At 39.0% G+C, this 21,585-nt stretch overlaps 1 protein-coding gene across 3 annotated transcripts; it reads left to right on the top strand.

The window, feature by feature from the left end:
- Window positions 1-1,014: 1,014 nt before the first annotated feature.
- On the top strand, window positions 1,015-21,329 carry LOC140940281 (serine/threonine-protein kinase LMTK1-like). Of its 3 annotated transcripts, none has more exons than XM_073389206.1 (14): window positions 1,015-1,320; window positions 3,344-3,547; window positions 9,445-9,631; window positions 10,744-10,826; window positions 11,262-11,324; window positions 11,930-11,994; window positions 12,543-12,630; window positions 13,685-13,815; window positions 14,503-14,587; window positions 15,139-15,266; window positions 16,291-16,440; window positions 17,539-17,699; window positions 18,399-18,754; window positions 19,832-21,329. In XM_073389206.1, the coding sequence occupies exons 2-14, from the start codon at window positions 3,353-3,355 to the stop codon at window positions 20,228-20,230; spliced, it is 2,091 nt and encodes a 696-aa protein (XP_073245307.1). In that variant the 5' UTR covers window positions 1,015-1,320; window positions 3,344-3,352; the 3' UTR covers window positions 20,231-21,329. The 3 variants fall into 3 exon arrangements, with proteins under 3 accessions (XP_073245307.1, XP_073245308.1, XP_073245309.1); XM_073389207.1 differs by lacking the exon at window positions 1,015-1,320 and adding an exon at window positions 2,110-2,244; XM_073389208.1 differs by lacking the exons at window positions 1,015-1,320; window positions 3,344-3,547 and adding an exon at window positions 5,954-6,325.
- Window positions 21,330-21,585: the final 256 nt, after the last annotated feature.

The following is a 21,585-nucleotide window of genomic DNA, read 5'->3' as shown; positions in this document are numbered from 1 at the left end:
TGTTTTGATCCGAAAGCTGTGTTTCTGTTCGATACGATCGACGGTTATCAGTTGCGCGCAAATATGACCGTTTCTTCTCCAGCGGTAAAGAAAATCACGGAAATTATGTCAAAACGCCTAATTGACTTTTTTATTCTCAAGGGAAGAGAATTCTTTATTCAGGAAAAAGGAGATTACAATCTAGGTGACGCGTTGTTTTTGCACAAAAAGGCGGGTCTTGTTTAGCAAGTCAATCAGGTTTCTGCAAAGAAAGCGACAAAACCACGAGCGCGTGACAGATAATAGAAAGACAGTGGCAGCAATGGACGGTACGTTTTGCCAACGAATTTTCGGTAAGTTTATTGATTTGCAAAGAAAATCACTCATAATTATTTTTGATTGATTTGGCTTAAGATTGGAAATAGCGGAGCCTTCTGATTTTGAAGAAGCTGTTGAAATTTCGTCTGCGTGGAAATCGTAGAAACACGTTTTTTTGCGTCACGCCAGAAAATGAAGCTTACGCTTATGCGTTGATGAGGGGTGAAAACGTGATTAATCGAAAACTTTTGTTTATGGAATAAGCTTTCTTTCCAAGATTTTAAAAATCTTCCAGGTTGTTATTTAAGTAGAGATTGCTTTGTTTTTGCTCGATCGAGTGTCTTTTACTTCTTGTAGACGTCTCTTATTCATAGACCCAACGCGCGTGGATCAATTTTGTTCAAAAAAAAAATTTTTTTAAAGAAATAAATGGCTTTCTGGCGGAAATCCAAGACAGTAAAACTTCTGCCGCAAAAGTACTTCCTTCTCATCAATACCGTTGTGAAAATTCTATTCGGAAAGTAAAAAAATGAAATGGGTTGTTTGCTGAATTTTAATACAACTTTCTGATAGTGGGGAAAGCAACTCAATGCATGAGAAACAGTTCTAGAGATTTCGTGTTGGACATCCGATCAATTTTCTTCGAAATCTCTGGGCCAGAAATGCCGATCTAAGCATTTCACTTTCTGTCGTACATCTCAATTGACATGTTTACTTTTCACTTTATTGCAATTTGATACCAACTAATGTTTAACTCTTGCTCTCGTTCATGTTGAAATTTCAATCGTTTAGACGGGTTTACTGCTTTCAGAGCCTTTACTTCCGAATTTTGCCTTTACAGGAGAAAGATTCACCGTGTATGACCAGCTAAACCTTGTGCAAAACCGCACTTATTTCGATGTAAGGTGGAGGGATTCCCCTGCAATAGTTAAAGAAGGGGTACAAGGAAACGCGAAATGTTTTCAAGTGGGAAGTGTTGGGGGTGGAATCGATACGCATCGTAAAGCGCGGATCAACAGTCAGGTGAGCTTATATTTGTGAATTTTTGGTAATATTCGGTCGCGAATTTCAAGTTCCTTTAATTTTAACTCTCAAACGCCTCTTTGCACAATATACGCAGGCTGTTAATGAGTTAGTAAGTTTTGAATCGAAAATGGCGGCACGTACGTGCGAAAAGAATGCACGAGAATTAAGATTCTGTCACGTCCCCTACTTGACGACCATTGTACACGAAAAGGGTCAAAAGATGGCTCCATCTAAATGTTTTTATTATGAGATCTTAAATTTTTCATTGATTGTTCTTCCGCGGTTTAGTAAACAATTCTCAGTAATGTTTTTAAAACACCACAAGATCTCGGTGGATGTAAATTACAAAATGTTAATAGAACAGGGTTGTTTATTTCATGCCCAAATGATCTTTGTTCTCTACATATACGCACGACTAACTTCGTAACTCAAAGGTAAATTTAAAAGAAATAACGAACAGGCTTAAATCCGTGAATTTCAAACTCTGTTATTTAAAAAAACCACCCTAAAATTTCTCTAAAAAATTATGGAGAAAAAGCAGACTGTTTAATGTCTGTAAACAAAGACACACACATGTGACTGCTATCATGAATTATATCCAGAGATTTTTCCCTATAACGGTCAGTGAAAGGTCAGAGGAAGGCAAACTGTTTCAAGGTCAGCAGGAAAAAGTCAGTGGATTGTCAAGGAAACTCTTAGTTCTTGCCAGAATTAGTGAAAAGTTCAGGTCGACACACAGTTTCATAAAGATTATAAGAAAAGACATTATTCTTATGGGAAAAAAGGTCCGAAGTGGATCGATTTGTATATCCCAAAGCTTGTTAAAAATGTGGATGTTGTGAAAAGTAAATATATCAGAAATGAAGAATATCCGTGTCCAGGAAAAGAAGCTGGAGGAAATGTGAAAAAAAAAATTGCAAGGTCAGGGGAAATATAATTTAGAGGTTTACATTACATTACAGCTGTCAAGACAGTAGCATGGGCAGTTAGGCTTGCAGAGCAGCTGAAAGACTTGAATTTGCTTAGTACTGTGAATCTAGCCATCCGAACAAAGTCGATGACAAGCTTCAATTTGGGCCCCTTAAGCCCTAAAATCTAAAACAAAATAACTTCTCTTTGAGAAATCCGTAAATGTGTCTGTAGAATGCCTTTTCTGCAGATAATTTAATCAGAAACTCAAAAGCGGTACATCTCAGCATTTTAGGGGTCTTTTATAGTGTATTTAATGTGTTGCTGTTAGTTGCTATTGTCAACAAATTGTAACTATAGAATTCATTTTTATTTTCACTTAAAAATATTATTCATCAACATCCAGTAGAGTTTAAAGGAAACCTTCACACTGTATGTAGTGGTCACCTGGCCATTTCCCAAGGGTGATTGTTAGACACAGGTTTGACTGTACAGTAGTCAGAAAATTAAAATTCCATGTCTGAAAAATATAATACATCTTAATGCTATAGAAATTAAAGTAATGTTGTTTTTATTTTTAATCATTATTTTATTATTGTTATTATGATAATTGTGTAACTGTCCTGATTGCCTTGATCTTCTAAGTCATCTCAAAGTATGTTAAACAACCAAATCACCTGATGTGACTGTGACATGGAAAAAAAAATTTAAAAATTAATTTAATTTAAAAAATTTTTAAAAAAGTTCTCTGTCTTGGAGTAATATTAAAGAGCAAGCAGAATTTTACTTGAGTGTGAAATTTTGACGTCTTTTGACTTAATGCAATCAAGCTGGGATGCAGTCAACACTGTCTTACAGACTTCTCAGTCATATAAGTCAAGCACCCAACAGACATCTAAAGTCAGTGCCTGCCATTCTTTAAATACTTTTTTGCAAGCTCTCTCTTTTCAGGTTGACCCTTTCCTAAGATGAACAATTAAGTGCATATGAACTGGTGTCATTTAATTGTGATAAAATTCACTGTAAAACCTTAAGCATTCTAATAATATTAACCGTATTAAATAGATTTGCTTGTTGAACTGAGTAACTTTGCTTTTTGTTTCAAATATAGACTGACAGAATGATAGTTACTTCAAGCAACTCTACATATTCTCCATCAGCAGCTGCTGTGGGGAGTGCAAGTGTGGGCGACACTTCAAACTCAGCTACACTCATAGCCATGATTTTGCTAGCTGCCCTTTTCTCCATGGTAGTGACAGCAGTGTTTATTTACCATTATTTCAAAAGAAACTCTGGAGCAGTCTGGATATCCAAGGTATGCATATGTTCCTTGCCGTTGTACGATAATAAATTAATTTCATTAGCAGGGTTTTAATTAAGAATTCTAGTAGCAGAAGAAAGATGTACATTACCGGAGAATATTTCGAAATCAACTCCACGCGCGAATAAAAAACCATTTTAGGCTACGGAACATTGGCCAGTCAGAGTTCAGTGTAGTAAACGGAGAATTCTCTGATCCTCAATGCCTAATGAACACCCTGCATTAGTAATAAATTATTAATAATCATCATTGTCACTTGTAGCTTATGTGGCTAGGTTGCAATAAATGTAATTTTTCATTGCTGGAATGCAAAAGCTAGTGAGGTCCTTGTTGCATATTTAAATGTTTTCATGAGTCAACCCTTTAAGACCCAAAATCCACATATAAATTCTCTAGACTGATGTCCATACATTTGCTCAAAGAATATGGTGGAGAGAATGTGATAACAGATCCATGTATTATTTATTCCATTTTCTTTTCTCTTGATGATTAATGTTGTTAAGAGAAAATTGACGTTGGTCACTCTTGGGACTTACACATATAGGGTTAAGTTTGTTACAAGTACATTTTTGTATCTAACACACTTCCTTAAAAATACACACTAGTAATATCTCACTGTCTTAGAGCTGTTTCTTTGATGATTGCGTGTGTATGCAGTGGTGGATCCAGACCTTCAGATAAGGGGTGGGGGGGAGGGGGCTGATATAAAGGGCAAGGGCCCAGTCTCAAAAAATAATCTTTTCAGCCCTTCAGGCCTCCGTTTGGTGTAAAAACAAAAGGGTGGGGGGGGGGGGTGCCCAGGCCTCTCCCCTGGCTCCACCACTGGCAAGAAATGTGGTATAAACATTGTAACCTTAGATCTTAAAGAATCCTCTTGTTTATTCCTTCCGAAAAATGTACGGTTCTTGCTTTTTCTGCAAGGAGTGATGCTGCCTCTTGCCTCAAGTCTGCCTCTTATTGCCCCCTAGAAAGCCTTTTACTTGTAAAAAACAACATGAACGTGAGTTTGGGCTGAAGCACAATTCCAAAAGGTACTTTGATGTTAATAAATTCTATTTAGTGGTTGGAAGATCAACTGGGAACAAAAGAATAATTGATGGTGCATATTAATTTGTTGATTACTCTTACGTTCACTTCAGTATTGAATTAGAGCAAATTTTCAAATGCCCTTCATAAAAACTGAAATATGTAAATTCAGTCGGTTTGTGTGACCCAAAAAATTCCTTCAGAGTTCAGACGAGATAAGAACTTTAGTGCCTACTGAAAACCTTTCGGACTCTAAGGGCCAGTTATTTAAACAGAGTTTAGCCAGTGTTTAACAAAACCTCGTTCTAAGCCATTTTCAGTTTGCCGAACTTTTTTAAGTAAGCGCCATTCATCGTGATCAGTTTCATGAAAGCATACAGGAAGGAAGAGATCTGGAGTTCCAAAGATTCCCTAAACCGCGTCTAAGTTAGACTTCGTTTAAATAACCGACCCCAAAGTAACTAACTAATGTAAGTAGGTTGAGTGTGATCGTCCGGGTGAACGTAGTCCTAAATAGGACTGTTGTTGATGATATTGACTGACGTTTCGACAACCTGAGAGGTAGTCATCTTCAGAGTCAAAGTGAGTTGTATCACGTCAGTTGATAAAAATGACAAAAGTGAAACTAATGGGCATCGTGATTGAGGAAATGGACAGAAAATTTACATGTACTGAGTGTATTTTCTTAGAAGCTTTGGAAGTCTTATCTTTTAAATGCAAAAAAGCAATGTTGGCAGACCTTTGTAGCCTGCGTCCCAGACATTCTAAATCCCCGAAAAATATCGAGTTCTCTCTCGGATCCAGAATGATCAATGTGATTGACATTGAATTTCATCTTGAAGTATTTAAAATACATTACACATAAATTGACATTATTTTATCTTTTGGAAAAGTCGCAAAAGCCACGTATCTGATCTTGACAACTTCTTTCAACTGGTATTTTTAGAATGCCAGAAATAGTGTGTGAAGGTGTTTTATTTTAAGAGTTTTTATTATTATTATTATTAATGTTATAGGTACTTTGCAAACAACTAAACCTGTACTGTCTCACGTTATAGAAACTTCGGTGCATAGTGTTTGCCCGCGAAATTTGTTTTAGTGTTAACCTAAGGTGATCTAGATTAGATGAGCCAATTGAATACGTTCTGAAGTGCTGAGACACCACAAGCAAAGCCCTCTGAAAAGAGTGGGAAATTTGTAAAAAAAAAAAAAAAAAAGAGTGAAAAAGAAGAATTTTATGTTGATTTATATACGGGGTCCTTAGTTACCAGGGGTGCATTGTTTTGTGCCCTGGAATGTAAACCACGTAAGGTGCAAATCACAAAACAAATACGACCTGGTCACTTTTTAACTGAACTGTAGCCAATAAATTTGCATTGTATGAAGCTAGCAGCATGAAGCTATTGTTTGGAACTTTCGCTATCGGGTTGATCAACTCGCTTGTTCCTTTTCATCCCTAATGCTGTTTTGGTTTCGTTGCTCACGCTTCCGGAAGAATCACTATTCTTCATATACTGAACAGATAAGAAAACAAGTGTTGCTTGTGGCCAAGTTATCAGAGCTATGGGTTTTCGTTGTCGACAAGATCTGCGTCGCTTTCTAGATGAAATTCCAGAGAAAACGAGGTTTATGTCTCGGTTTTTTTACTGATCATCGTGGTAAGGTTAGCTTACGAGAGACCCTTCGCTGTTGTAGAATGAAAAAGGCCAATACACTATACAAAGAATCGCGCGAGTTATGTATAAGGTACGTTTAAAACCTCTTCTTGTACGCTTTATATTCTATAAGAAGTTTTTTTTCGTGATAATTATACATGCACTTTTCATCACGGAAAGGCCGACAGAGCGGAATAACTTCATTATTATGATGTAAAAGGTGACAGATCGCGCGAGCCGATGCTCTGTTTTTTATATATATTTTTATAAGTTCCACATTTTCATGGCTGTTTTAGGTTTTAAATTCAAAAACATTCCAGTTACCAAATCCGCAGGTGACTTTACTTGTTGAAGACAAATTCTTAGGTCCATCTTTAACGTCGGAACGAAGACTAACTACTTTGAATGTGATACAGCTGCATAATTGAGAAATAGGTATTTCCTTCTCCCGTGCAAACGTCTTCGAAATTGTTGACTTTAATGCCTTTAAATTAAAAAAAAAAGAATATCGCTTGTGCCGGCTGTAAATTTGCAAATCATACATGTTCTGTAGTGCTCTAACACTGCGATTATCTTTGGTAAAAGGACCAAAAAAGGAACCACTTTAATTAACAGTGATAAGTATGGCTTTAAGTTGTGGCGTTTTTATGTCTAAATACTGACATTCACGTTTCCTTTCTGTCTGCTTTGAAAGGCGAAATTGAGCGTGTGAGCATATTTCCTTGATAAAGGTGGATGCCTATTATGGTGTGTTTCTAAAAAATTTCCGTAACTCATTTTTTCTTAAAAAGTTTTTGTTACAAAAAAGAAACGATTAAATATTTCGAGTATAAGAAATAGATGGATCTTATGTATCTAATCGAAGAGATGTCACACTGTGTAATTTCAAAGACCTTTTACTATTGATATTTAAAAAGCAATTTAAGTAGTACGTTAATGTTATTTTTGTTTGATTTTGTGACCTTTGACACTATCATGCACGTAACGTGTTCTTGTACAGTCTTTCAATCATTCCAAACATTACTTGTCAGGTGCATTTTTTCATTTTGGGAAAAAGCCAGATATCGTGGACACTGAGTAGATTGCAAAATTTTCGTCGGCGTAATTTTATTTTCATGATTTAAAGGTTTTTAACCTTCGAGTTATTGTTCTGAGTTTATCAAAGAATCCTGATAGTTTGATTATTCCGAAAACGAAGATGAAACCTCTTCTGAAAGATAAGGACTTTGCGTGGTAGTTTTTTGTTCTCTAATCCTTAACTTTGGCACGATTCGTTCGAAGTTTTATTCGACTCAGAATTAAGCGTGAGTATAATTAGTAGGACATTTCATTTCAAAGTTAGTGCTCAGTGTCCAGGCCTTTGAATAGAAGCAAGGCTGAAGGTGACCTTGTTTTGTTACAAACCTTTCGACTGAGAAAACAGCCGACATTTTGTGACGCCACGACTGGTTTCCCCCCGAAATGACTTTGCGTGGTAGTTTTTTGTTTTCTAATCCTTTTTCTTTGGCACGATTCGTTCGAAGTTTTATTCGACTCAGAATTAAGCGTAGGTATAATTAGGAGGACATTTCATTTCAAAGTTAGTGCTCAGTGTCCAGGCCTTTGAGTAGAAGCAAGGCTGAAGGTGACTTTATTTTCATTGTTACAAACCTTTCGAAAACAGCCGACATTTTGTGACGCCACGACTGGTTTCCCCCCGAAATGACCACTTTCCTAAGCAACGACCGCAGAGATTCCATACGGATGACGTGTCGCTACCCAGGTCTGGGTAGCGCTTCTGATTGGTCGTGTCGGGAGAGAAATTTTCTTCAACCAGAAGCACAAACCAGATCTTGGTAGTGACAAGTCATCAGTATCAGGGAATTTCTGCAGTCGTTTCTCAGACGTCATTTCGCGGGGAAACCAGTGGTGGCGTCATGAAATGTCGGCTGTTATCTCCGGCTATTATTAGGAAGCTTAAGCAACCACGACTACGACCACAACGACGACTTAAAAAAAAAACAATAGGTTTAATGATAAAAAAAAACAGCTCTGCACGTGCATCACGCTTTTTAGTACATTTCTTTGACGTCCACTGCACGTGACTACGACGTGAAACCTCCTAATTTGACGCTTAAAGGAGGACGTGGACATACTACGACGAATTTCCCTTCACCTTTTCGAGCTTGTATAAAAATCCTTAGGAATTCAACTCCAGGAAAAGTCGGCTGCATTTGACATACTGAGCGGATCCAGATAGACGCGAGTAAGTTTGAAAGAAGGAAAATTCATTTTTTTACCGTCGTTTTTACTGCTGTCGTCGTCATTGCTTAAGGTCCCTTCCCTTCGGAACATGACCATGAACAGGTTTGGACATGTTTGAACAGGTCTGTAACAGAACAAGGGCACCTTCAGCCTCGCTTCTATTTTAAGGCCAGGCCACTAAGTACACAATGGTTCAAGGGTGGTGGCTAATCTAGACCCTTAAGTAATTTTAGGGACCGTCTCAACCAGACCCTTAGAGAAGAGGGAAAGGGGGCGGGGGTCAAACTTGAAAATAGTTTTTCTCGACCCTTCAGGCCTCGGTTTGGTTACTGAAGGGGCAGTCTCATCAGGATTTAGTCCCAGTTAAACATCCAACGAAAGTGTTGGTATACATGTAACATAGAAACCTCTTTTAAACCCTTACCTTGAGTCCTAAGATTGACCAATATTACAAAGTGAGCGAGTTTGAATAATCGCGATGAAGTTTAAAAGCAATTTACTTTTCAAGTCATGTTTTCGCTGACGTCGTTATCTTAAATTTTATTTTATTTTATTTTGGAAGCGATGATCCAAAACCACTGACTGTGGTTTGCTCGCACCATCTTTTTTCTTGTCTTTGAGGTTTCCTGTTTGTCTTTCTTTCTTCATTGTTCTTGTCCTTCAAAAGCATTTTGGACATCAGTGAGTCACCTTCATAATTCTAGTATAGGTAGTGATGATGAATTCTCCTAAGGTGTCTCTAATAACTTTTCAGTCTGTGGACGATATCATAATGGTGTGACCATTCGAATGAAACCTTTTTTGCAGTACTTTGAAGTGGTGTTATTTGTTTTCTAGCATTTCACGAAACGAAATGAGTAAATGTTGTTGGATTTTGACTGTGGCCACTTTTGGGTGCAAAATGGTTAAAAAGGAAACTCATGGTACTAGTTCAGATTTGTTACTCAGATGTTATTTAATTTTCAGCTCGCTTCAATGCGCGGCCGTTACCGCACTATGAGAGATGAAGCAGACAACACAGTTCAAAACAATGGCTTTATAATGGGCTTCAGTAACCCATTGACGGAAAGTGTAGCAGATAAAACAGATGGCTCTGTCACAGTTCTTGGATACAGATCTCTTGGAGAGGACTCAAATAAAGATGGAGTTAAAGGTAAGGCTGTTATGAAAGATTGCCACTTTGCGGTGGTTGGTTGTGTATAAACTTCCCAGTAACGACTCGATTAATGCGTATTTGGAGCAGCTGCATGCTGTGGTCGCATCCTAGCGTCGAAAATTCAGTACCCCTTATCCCAATGATTTTGTTATAAATAGTTATGGTGAGTCCTAACACTCATCTTGTGAAAAATCATGAGTCCCAGTCCAGAACCAGCGAGGCCAAGTTAAAAAAAACGAGCCCGAAATTGAAAATGCTTGGGCCTTTATGTAACCAGACAGTAAATCTGAAGACAGACTCCAAAACTCTGTATTACAGTATACTGAAATTAAAATATAGTCCTTCTATTTAAAGCACTGTAAAGACCGAAACAACTGCCATAATAACTGACACAGAAACGAACAGGATATTTCTACAAAAACACATGTTCAGCTCGATCGCTCGATCTTTGACGCGTGCCATGAATTATTTTGCGTCTTTAGGGATTTTATGCGTCAGGTACGCAGGACGCAGAGGTAACAAAAACACTGCTTATGCTCGGCATTTTTTTTCTCTTTCCCGATTAGCTCAGTGGGCTAAGACTTGAATTTGCTCCTCACATGTTAGTTTTATGCATGCTGTTAGATCCAGAATGACTTCAGAATTTTAATGCGCTTCTAAAATTAAGCTAAGTTAAGCGATTTCGTTCCAAGAATTTGTCGTTCAATGCAAGCCTGTAATGAAAGCATGCAGTACGCTAATAAACGTAATTGAGAACACAAGCTGATATACTAACAACTTTTAAGATAACAATCTTCTTGGTTAAAAACTATTCACTTGATTTAATTGGCGTCAAATTTACTTTGGTCTCGATTAACAGCCATTGTTTGGAAAAATGAGCCCGCATTAATCCCCCCCGTCTCTCTTCGGGGAAGATCAATGATCGGAGATAGGAGACGGCGGAAATCGAGCCAAATAATTTTCTTCTGACTTAGTTTTGTGTAAATTTACATGACAACTGTTAATTTTTTTCTTAATTGTTGAAGACTCGGGGTTAGGCAGCGCGCGCCATCTACATGCATCGTCACAGTTGTTTGAAATACTCAGCTAACATGCTCATCTTTTTACAGATTACAGTCATGCTTATAAAAGCATGTTTCCGCGGGATCGTTTAGTCTTCGGGACGGAACTTGGTACCGGATGGTTTGGAAAGGTTGGTGGTAACGTAATGTAAGGGACTGTCCACACTTGGTGCTCGAGAACCAGTGCCTCGGTACCGGCACATAATGGTGTTGTGTTCACACTTTGAGTACCCGATATGTGACTGTGTACATAGTTACTCCATTTCGCCCTGTCAGACTCCATTTTGAAACATGAACTTAGCAGCGAGAACAGAGCTGTGGACTGCCCGCAACTTTCAAATATTGTGTGCACACTGGAACCCGGTGCCCACTTTTGTGCCCGAGTACACATGGTATTCATGTACGTGAAAAATGTGCAAAAAAAATACAAAGTTTGCTGTTTTGCTGATCAAACGTATTACTTTGCTGACGTTTTTTCCCGAAAATTGGGTCGAAGTACTGAACATTCCTGCAAGGCTGCGCTTAAAATTTGTGATTTTATAACATAAAGTTCGTATTTCTTTCAGGTGTTCGAAGGAGACGCTTTCCGAATAAAGGCTGGTTGGAGAAGGACGAAAGTGGTGATTAAAGTAAGTTAACGTTTTACTCCCATAGATACGCCACGTGAGAAATGTGATAACTCACTCGTTTACATTCCATGCGCAATTGATGTAAAAGTGATGGAGAAGTAGCCTGGGCCTGGGTTTTCATATAAAGACGCAGCGATTAGAGATACCTTGTACAGCGTAATAAATAGTACCACAGGAAAATACTTATCAGCTCTTTCATTTGAATGGGCTCACTTTGGGATTTCATTCACAGTCGCAAAAGTTAGAATCACCTTGCACAGCATAACAATCAGTACCACAGGAAAGTGCCGCTCAGTTGCTTTCATTTGAATGGTCACACTTTATAGGATTTCGTCCACAGTACCACAGGAAAGTACAGCTTGGTACAATGTAGCTTTCATTTGAATGGTCACACTTTATGATTTTGTCCACAGACTCAAAAGTTGGATATACCATAATAAACAGCAGACAGGAAAGTACTGCTTTGTAGCTTTCATTTGAATTATGACACCTTTAGGGCTTCGTTCCAGAAACTCAAAAGCAAGAACGAAAGAACCACCCTCAGTGCATTATCTAAGGTGCAATGAGTTTATTTTACTTAAAAATTATTCCTTTCCCTTCTATAGGAATTAAGAAGAAACTCTGATTCACAAATGAAACAAATTTTTAGAAAAGAAATGGAGATATTTAGGTCTGTATCTGAATGTATTTATATAACTTAATGTTGTCTTCATACGGAAAGCTCCTTTTTTCCGTCAGTTTCTGACGTCGCTTTGAGACATAAAAAAGTCTCTATAATATAGTAAAAGGAACGCTTGATATTAGTGGCCTTGTCTTTTTCAGCAATGAATCGGAGATTATGAGTGCCGATTTAAGTGTCAGTTTTCTAGATTCTCTAGGCTTTTCATGTTATCTTGATGTGTCGGAGACCGCAGTTTACTAGTCTCCAATAATGCTGACGGAAATTATTTCTACTTATTATCAAATCGTTGCCACACTATTCGATATACAAATACTGTTTTACAAACCACACACAACTCTTGCCACAATTGATTAATTCTCTGCATTTTTCTGTATTTCCTATTTTTCAAGTGCCTCCCGCTTAAAATGTGGATTATACTCCCAGTTGTAACGAATTTGCTTTCCTTTTTTGAGCATTATTGAATCAAGTCGCTAGTGAAAGAAATGGCCAGAGCACATAACTCCTATGTGATCATTTTTTGTTGTTTTACTTCACAGACACGTTGAACATAAGAATGTATTGAGTGTCTTAGGACAAGCCACAGAACAAGAACCTTGGCTTTTTATCTTAGAGCATACTCCAGTGGTGAGTTAAAAGGGCTGTGTTGGCTCATTTTGTTTATAATACTAATTACACTGTACGCGTCCTTATTCGCTATGAAACTTGCGAAACTACTCGTAAGTGACAATAAGGCTGCGTGTACCATTTGCTTAACTTCATTCCAGTATGCGATATCTTTTTGGGCTTGGCATTAAAGGGTTTCAAGGGGCTGCTTAATATTCGTGTCTTGTATCCTCACTCGTCAATCTTTGCTTGAATTAACTTTATTGGGTCGATTGATACTCTTTTATTTATCGTCTAAAACCAATTAAACTCGTCAACAATAGATGAGCATGGGGCGGGGCTGAGGGGGGCGGGGAGGCTCCTGAGAAGCTGGTGGAGCCCAGAACTGCAGCCGAGTGCAGCGGGTAACCATGACAACCCTGTGAGTGGCATCCACCCAGGCACCGTCACACTGGTAACCAGTGGTAACTAAATATAGTTACCGAATGCTTACCAAAGAGAGGACTGGGAAGGGAGCAAAAATAAACACAAGCGAACGTACGCGTAATGCAACACAAGCGAAATGAGATGACCTCAACATGACAGCCGTAAAAAGGCCCATGGCCGCCCCTGTGAATTCTAGGGAGAGACAGCTGGCCAGCATTGTCTCGAGTTTAAACTTTACCTAAATTGCATAATAATTACAAAGAAGGCTGATCTTTATTTCACACTGAAATGATTGACACTGTTGCCACCGATTGGTGAGGGAGCCGCACTTTAAATCCGCATATTTAGTTTCCTAACTCTTTCTTCTCGCTCTGTCATCTTCACTTTTGTTGTTGTTTTATTTGTAAATGCTACAGTGGAACCTCGATATAACGAAGTCCTCGATATAACGAACGATTTTTTTTACCCTAATAACGGTAAAATATGAAAAATAACATCGATATAACGAAACCTCGTTATAGCGAACAAATTTTATCAGTCCCTTGGCTCTTAAATCGAGGTTCCACTGTAGCTGAAACTTCTCGTGATTCATTTATTCAATTTTCGTTTTGTTAAGTTTTGTTTCGCTTATATTTTTATTTTTCAATAGGGAGATCTCAAGAAGTTCCTTTTGGAGCAACGGTACAATAAAAAACGTGAAGGAGTTCCTCTGCCATTACGCATGTCTATAGATATCGCTTCTGGCCTCCACTGTTTGCATGCCAATTATTTTTATCACAGGTATGCTATTCTAACTTCACAAGACTAAGGGCCTGTTTACAAGGAGCCAGGGTTAGCAAGCGGGTTAAAGATAGCCGGGGTTTAAGAGCAAATTTCACAGGAAGGGTTACCCTATCACCCAGGTCAAAGTTTTTCTCATATAAACACTTGCTAAAGTTGCCTTTGCTGGGAGGGTGACACTTTTTCTTAAAACAACGTTTCTCCATATAAATGGGGCATAAGCCCGCATAGCAGTAATCCTAGATAAACTCCATAAGAGCATATTGATGATAACTTTCCCCTCGACTTTCTCTAAGCAGTTTACTTTTTCCAGCGCGCTTGGTAGCACAGATATAGATACAGGCTGTTGACGTAAGGGCTCCAGTAGTGACGTGTTAGTTTCTCACTCCGAGCGTCAATTGTGATGACTTAAAATTTATTTCTACTTATTTAGTCTTGAGTCTCCTTGAGTTGCAAAAACCGTTTTAAAAATTTTTGGTTGTATGGCCCTGTTGTGACTCAAGATGGTGCTCTTATAGTCCTTGGCAAACTGGACTTAATCTGGAACACTTCTCTATAAGTATTTGCCGGGCATTTTAAGCGCCCCTCTTTGTGAACGCTTATAGATAGCAATGCTTTTTGGGTGTCTTCTGACCGAGTATTATTCCTTAATTATGTTTAACCGAAGAATGTCTCTTTTAATTCCAGTGATCTTGCTGCTCGAAACTGCCTCGTGTTCCCCGATCTAACTGTCAAATTAGGAGATTATGGAATTTCAAGATGCACTTATAAGGTGGGCAAACTTGTGGTTTTGTCAAGGGTCTGCTTTACGCAATTTTATTTTACATATCTCCATGTTTAGTAGCAATTTCCCATGGTCTGTACTCTTATCGAACATAGACATACTTCCACTGCAAACTTTTGAACATTTTCTTGACATCATTTTTATGGTCGATAAGAGTACAGTCCATGAAAGATTGTTGTCGACTCGTTTGTTTGTTTGTTTTTTTACAATAACATTGACAGTTTTTTTGGTCCATTTCCGTCGAGTTTTCTTGGGAAATCGTGCGCAAGAGAAGGAGGAAGCGTTTTGCGCCACCATGACGTCATTTCTTTGGTTTGTACTCTGAACGACCTTAGCTCTCGTCCAATCAGCACTCGAGAAATCGCTCTCTTATTGTAAAAATATATTTTAATCCACACTACCTAATTATTTTTTTAAAAAAAAAGCCAATGAGCAGTACTGTGTCGTTTTTCGATAATAAAGAAATCGGAATTTGTTGCTTATATTGCTTGTTACTGTTGTCAAACATAATTTCAACGTTACTTTCCTTATCATTTCAGAATGACTACTACAACAGGCCAAATGCTCCTAACACCATTCCCCTGAGGTGGTTAGCCCCAGAGGGGTTGGTGATACAGGAAGATGGAATCCTTGTTCCTAAACCCCCGTCTAGTGGCGGAAATGTGTGGTGAGTGGTCATTGATAAACAAGTGACGGTCTTTTCGTGAGCTCACGGAACGAGGACGGTGGCGAAAACGTTTCTTAAAAAGTGAATTCACGCTGATTCAAAATTTGTTGCTCTTATTCCATGTCGTTCAATTTGTCAAATGTTGGTGGGTTTTTCAACACTTGTCTTCACGTCCTCCAGCAAACATGAGATTCGGAAGTTTCACGTCGTGGTCGTGCAACGAGGGCAAATAAATTCACATCGACGTTATAGTTTTGTTTTGCTAATCTAAACCTATTGTTTGTTTTGTTTTGTTTTCTTGCAGTTTTCGTTGTCGTCGTCGTTGTTTGTTAATCTCCCTTGACTAGTAAAATTATACGCTACTGCACCCAAGCTAAGAATCATATTTTGAGGGATCGTTTCATGAACTAATCAAGGCTATATTTGCCATAAGGTTATCCAAGGAAAAACAACTTTGGTTACTATTTATTCCCAGAAATCCTAGCTAAGAAACCTGGTGCCTGGTCTGCCTCAAATTTCAAGGATCACCTGAAACAAAGATATATTGGGAAGGAATTGTGAATAAATTAAGCATTATCTGCAGCCCTGATAACTATCTAATCACGCCGACCTCCCGCAGTTTGAAAACGAAACCTGTCTAGGTCGGACTGTGCGTCCGAGGCCCTCCAAAACGTCTCGTGATATTTGCTAACTGGAATTTACCTGTGCGCCGGTAAGGATCGATAATTCTATTGAGAGAAAGTTAGAGTCTGTGCTTAAGGGGTTAGCAAGGGCGGACACATACACACTGCCTCTGTAAGGTTTTGCCAAAAAATTGCGAGGTTATAATGTAGCTGTTACGTTTGGCGCTACTCACTTTTCGCCATTCAGATTGGTTAAGAAAACAAGATTTTCCCATTCTACGTTGTTTTTTTTTCGGCGGGAAAACGAGCAGGCTTGACTGATCAGTCGATGTTAAACGGTCACTCGGGAACAAAATCGACAACAACTTTAATTTTCCTAACTGGTATCCGTAATTTTGCAGGTCTTTTGGAGTAACATTGTGGGAGATTATTGAAGGTGGGAAACAACCCTATGAAGAACTTTCCGACGAAGAAGTGTTACAGAGTGTTATACAAGATCGTCTGTATACACTGCCCGAACCATGCAACAAAGACAACGTACAGGACTCACTGTAAGTTTGCATTAGATGCTTGTTTGAAATTGTACATCAATTGTCTTGTCTCAGGAGCCAACACTATTTTTTAAAATATATTGGTCATATTTGCCGCTGTCCAAACACTACGCTGACAAAGAAGATGCTGTTTGCGAAGTCTAGGCGTCAATACAAATGGGACCCCTTGGATTAATATCGCTAAGTTATTAAATGTCCCCATTGAGCGGTTAAAGAGGTCCACACAAGATGAGTGGTTTCACTGCACTGGTCGACCGCATAGTCGCCAGCAACTCCGTGGTAACAGGTTTACCGTCTGGAGGATTTTAACTGTACTGTACTGTCCTGTACTGTACTGTACTGTCCTGTCCTGTCCTGTCCTGTACTGTACTGTACTGTACTGTACTGTACTGTACTGTACTGTACTGTACTGAACTGTACTGTACTGTACTGTACTGTACTGAACTGTACTGTACCGGACACCCCTATAAGACGGACACTTAGAGTTGTTTTCTGCCATTATCAGTCATGAACTTTCTTTGACTCTCTATAAGACGGACACCTTCAAACGGACACCTTAAGTTGGTGCTTGCTGTTTTAAGTCGGTGGCTTTCTATAAAGTGGACACCTCTCTCAAACGGACACCTAGAGTTTGTCCTTGCTATTCTTTGGTCATTTTCTTTGACCCTTTACAAGGCAGAACATTCCCTTAAATAGGCACCTAGAGGTGGTCCCTTCCATTTTCAGTCATTTTCTTTGACTTATTATAAGATGGACACCTCTCTTAAACGGATACCTAGAGTTGGTCCTTGCTTTTCTTCAGTCATTTTTTTAGATTTTCAATAAGGCGGTCACCTCACTCAAACGGACACTTGGAGTTGGTACTGTTCTTCTGTTATTTTCTTTAATTCTCTATAAGACGGACATTATCCCTTGAATGGACACCTAGAGTTTGTTCTTGCTGTCCTTCCTTCGTTTTCTTTGACTCTTTATAGGCAGACACCTCTCTTGAACGGACACCTGGAGTTCTACTCTCAAACTGGACAAAAGTAATGTAGAAAAAACGTATTTCTTCGAGACGTATATAATTAACCTTCTGTTTCTTTTTGTTCTTTGCAGATATGAACTGATGTCTCAGTGTTGGGTTGAATCCGACAAAAGGCCTTCAGTTCCGGAAATTGAGTCCGCTCTTCTGTCTCTTATGTCAGGCCGCTCTGTGCCCCGACTCACCAGCAGTGGTATCTTGAAGCAAAAACCGGACGGCCTTCTTGAATCTCATGGTTAGTATTCCTGCAAAGCATTACTGTTTACTATTTGCCTGATTTAGTCGGTTTATCATTTCCGGAGTAAAGCCCGGAGGTTCAGTAATTACTAACCAACGGCAAGGACCAAAATAACGGTTTTGTTTGTTTGCTGTAACTTGGGGTGCGTACTTTTGACTTGATTTTGCCTACACATTACACGCTAAAAAGGGGGACGAAGATAAGAAAATTCTAGGTGCGCTTCATAAACAGAGTAGAACCGCGCCAAATCTGGAGACGTAAACCCCACTGAAGCTAACTTTGGAAATAATAGAGTCCGTCTTCGCCCCCCTCTCACCCCCCCCCCCCCCCCCCCCCCCCCCCTATCATCTCCAGCCAATACCATTGCGTTACCTTTGGCGTTGAAGGTGTGTTACATCGAAGTAAATGAGCAAATGAATGGTACTTAGCTTCTCACGTACATTTATATAAATGAAGCAGAACGCTAAGCTGCTCGCAGAGGTGTGCCAGCGATGCTGACCGTAGGTTGATGCTACTTACGGTAACTGACGCATTTTCCACAAATATAGTTAATAAGTTGGCTGCCGCTCGCACCATGCCGGCTGAATATTTAGGGAAATACAAAATCCAACATAAATCCAACATATTGTTTCATAACGAAGACCACGTGCTTTTCTGTGTCCAGTTACTAGTAACTTTACCCCGCTTTCTTCGCAGCATCCCGTGAAATGAAATTGACTTCACAACCGGTCGCCATAGTCCATCCACTCCGCCCGAATCACTCTGAAAATAAAACATCGTCTAACGAGGACGGTACACACGACTCGTCATCCGATGTAGAAGTCACCGTCATCTCATCGGAGTCACCGCCACCTGTAACATACATCGGAAATGCCTCGGAAGAGCTCGGAGAAACTTCGGTCACATCTGAAGCTACATCGCCTGAGGTCGGGACATCAGATTCTCAGTCGCATGTCATAATCGAATCGGATTCCGTATCTCGGGAGTATGTTATGATGCCTGGTGAAGTTATCAGAAGAAGGGGGTCAATTTTGAAGAACCCAAACGCTCCGGTGAGTAAATTTATTTTTACGTAAACGTTAAAAAATAGATTTTATTTCAACTGTGAAGCTATCGATCTTGTTCTTAGGATAGTCTGTTTGTTCATTATGCCGGCTCGGAGACTTCCGGGAACAAACACGACAGAGTACACTCGTCGAAAGAGTAGTTTGCTGCATAAGAGGTGTTACTGTACATCCAGTTCTCAGTTGTGTCGAGGTAATCGGCTCTTTGCAGGTGGTTAGACACGTGACAGAAAAACGCTTTGTTGGAGAGCAGTGAACTCACTGTGAAAAGACAGAAAAAAGAAAGAAGAAGAAAATTACCATTTTAGATGGTACAAGCTCTTTGTTTGTCTTGTCGCAATGAAGTTCTTGCTCTCGAGCATGGCGGCTTAGACCCCTTGACAGACCAGCCTCAAAGAACCTATTTCGAAATGGCTTTGGTTTTTTTCGGCTACGCTTCGTTATTGGCTCAAAAGTCTCGCGCCACTTTCTCAACCAATAGAAGCCAACTAGAGCGGTTCATGACTTACACGGCAGAATGCGTTTGCTTCGAGATGTGATTGGTTTTCGTGGTTATGAGCTCGCGTTGTGATAGGCCAGAGTTATTACTTTGGTTCTGGTCTGTTTGGCAACCTTTTCCAGCGGTTTCTTCGAGGACCATTTTCCTCGAGCAACTAGAATAGCCCTCTCCACGTGATTTGTTGCGTAACTAAGAAGACGCAATTAAAAATATTGGTTACTAATAAACGTATTTAAGGGTCTGCTCGAAAGTTACAGGGATTTACTTTTTATCTTTGTAAATTTGTCTTTATTTAACCTCTAGAAATATGGCGACATTTTTCCAATAATCTTCGGCAAATCTTTGTTTAATACTTTGTAAGCAGTCAGACGTGTCAATCGAAAAGGATTATCACTATCAATTTATAATAAATTCCAATTATTTGCCGACCAGTATCGCCAACCATCTGCCCAGTTCCACTGTTCACGTGACAAGATGCATGCCGATGGGCTGAAAATTAGATGTTGCCAATGTTCCGGTTTTAGTCTGCTTCCATTCAAAACCATTCATTTACATTTTTCTTGCAGTCAAAACCCGCCAAAGTGGTCCATTTTCCTGTCAATATTCTGGCTTTACGAACTGTTCACAAATATGAGAGAATGGAATCTTATGAAGAAGAATGTGATTCTGAGCCGGAAGGAGATGATACGGAAGACGCTGGAGTGGCTAGCATGTGGTCACTTGAATATCCTATAGCCAGCGAGGAGATTGAGAACGAGCCGCCTACATTCCCTGTTGAGAAAGACATTGAGAGCCTTGATTCAATCACGGCTGAAGAAAATGGCTCTGTTTTTGCAAAGGTTGTGTCGTTATCCGACTCGCCTGTAGAAAAGAAAATGAAAAAGGCAGCTCGGCGAAAGAAGCTGGAAGAATGCAATCGGGAATGGGTTTCTTCTATTGTTTCCAACATGGAAGAGCCCGCGTAAACTGTTGAAGTGAACAACGAGCTTCTGTTTAAACGCACAAGGTTTCTCTGGTGTTCCCTTAAACAACTCCATTCCGTCAGATGAAAAACGGGGACTATTTCTCCCTTGATTGAGGCATATCCATCTTCAATAGATCTCAGAGACATGTCCGTATATATGTCAAGTATTTGATACCAGTTGCTGGGACTTCTTTTAAGGACACGCATTTCTCAGTGAGGTTACCGGCAGTAGATCTTTAGTTTACTCGGACGAATTGTTAATTTTCGTCCTTCAGTAAATGAAATCGTGTCATGTTAAACTTTTCCATCTTTCCTTTTCATTCTGTGTCCCGAAATGAGACAATTCTAGTGAGCAGTGCTTTCCTTCGGTACTGTTTATTATGCTATACAGGATGGTTCTAACATTTGTGTTTGTGGATGAAATCCTAAAGTTTATCCATTTAAATGATAGCTATCGAAAAGTACTTTCTTTTGGTTTTCTTATCATGTTGTACAAATATGCTGGATTTAACTTGGATAAAATCCTAAATCAAAAAGTGTGACCATAAAAAAAAAGATAATGAAAACTACCACATAGCTCTTTCCTTCGAAACTCCGTGATGTTTTACAAAAATGATCGTGCACACCCAATGAAAAGAAGGAGATAAGAGAAGTTTCCACACCGAAAAAAAACCGATTTTTTTGGACCCGTTCTCTTTACTCCAAAGTAACACGGTGGTTCTTATAAAAATGCAGTTTCCTAGTTGTAGAAACTGAAGGTATCGTATTATTGCTCAAACTTTGAAGGATAAGCTACTCGCGTACGAGTTTATATGTTGTCAGATGAAGTTGTGATCTTTGAAAGTTTAGACATTCGACATAGCTGTCAGCATATTTTTTATTGCATACTTATTATCGTATTGTTTTTCAATCATTGGAACATGAATACTCATAATTATACATGTATACAATTTTACCTAACGTTACACTGAACAGAGAAGAAAATATTCAATTTTCTCTGCGAGAAAAAGTTACATTGTAAAGAACTGAGTGAGAAAAAGATATATAATGATAAAGTTTATAATATAATTTTTAATAAAAATGAGATATTTTACAACTTTTCCCATTGTCTTATTTTAGCTTTAAACCTTACGTGTACTACTCTTTCAATTTACAAATTGAATTTTTGTTGTACAAGGCTAGTGTCTTTGCTCTTGATTTTGTTGATTTGATGTGGGGTTTTTCAGATAATATTTGGACGCCGAGTCTGAAGCGTCCAGGGCAATTGTAAGGCCCTCTAGGAATTTAATGAGGGCGCAAGAAAATAGAAAGATTTTCTATCTTTTCTTTTCAATTTCCCTTTCCCAGCAGGCGCAT

This window comes from Porites lutea, chromosome 6 (assembly GCF_958299795.1).
Source record: "Porites lutea chromosome 6, jaPorLute2.1, whole genome shotgun sequence".
Lineage (NCBI taxonomy): Eukaryota > Metazoa > Cnidaria > Anthozoa > Scleractinia > Poritidae > Porites > Porites lutea.
Note: the sequence above shows the minus strand (reverse complement) of the source record. Positions and strands in the feature narration are given on the sequence as shown.

Excerpts from the sequence above, each read along its gene's own strand:
- LOC140940281 (XM_073389206.1), top strand. The coding sequence starts at position 3,353 with ATGATAGTTACTTCAAGCAACTCTACATATTCTCCATCAGCAGCTGCT. Across the intron at positions 9,632-10,743 it reads AAATAAAGATGGAGTTAAAG|ATTACAGTCATGCTTATAAA; the intron begins GTAAGGCTGTTA and ends ATCTTTTTACAG. Across the intron at positions 17,700-18,398 it reads CGGCCTTCTTGAATCTCATG|CATCCCGTGAAATGAAATTG; the intron begins GTTAGTATTCCT and ends CTTTCTTCGCAG.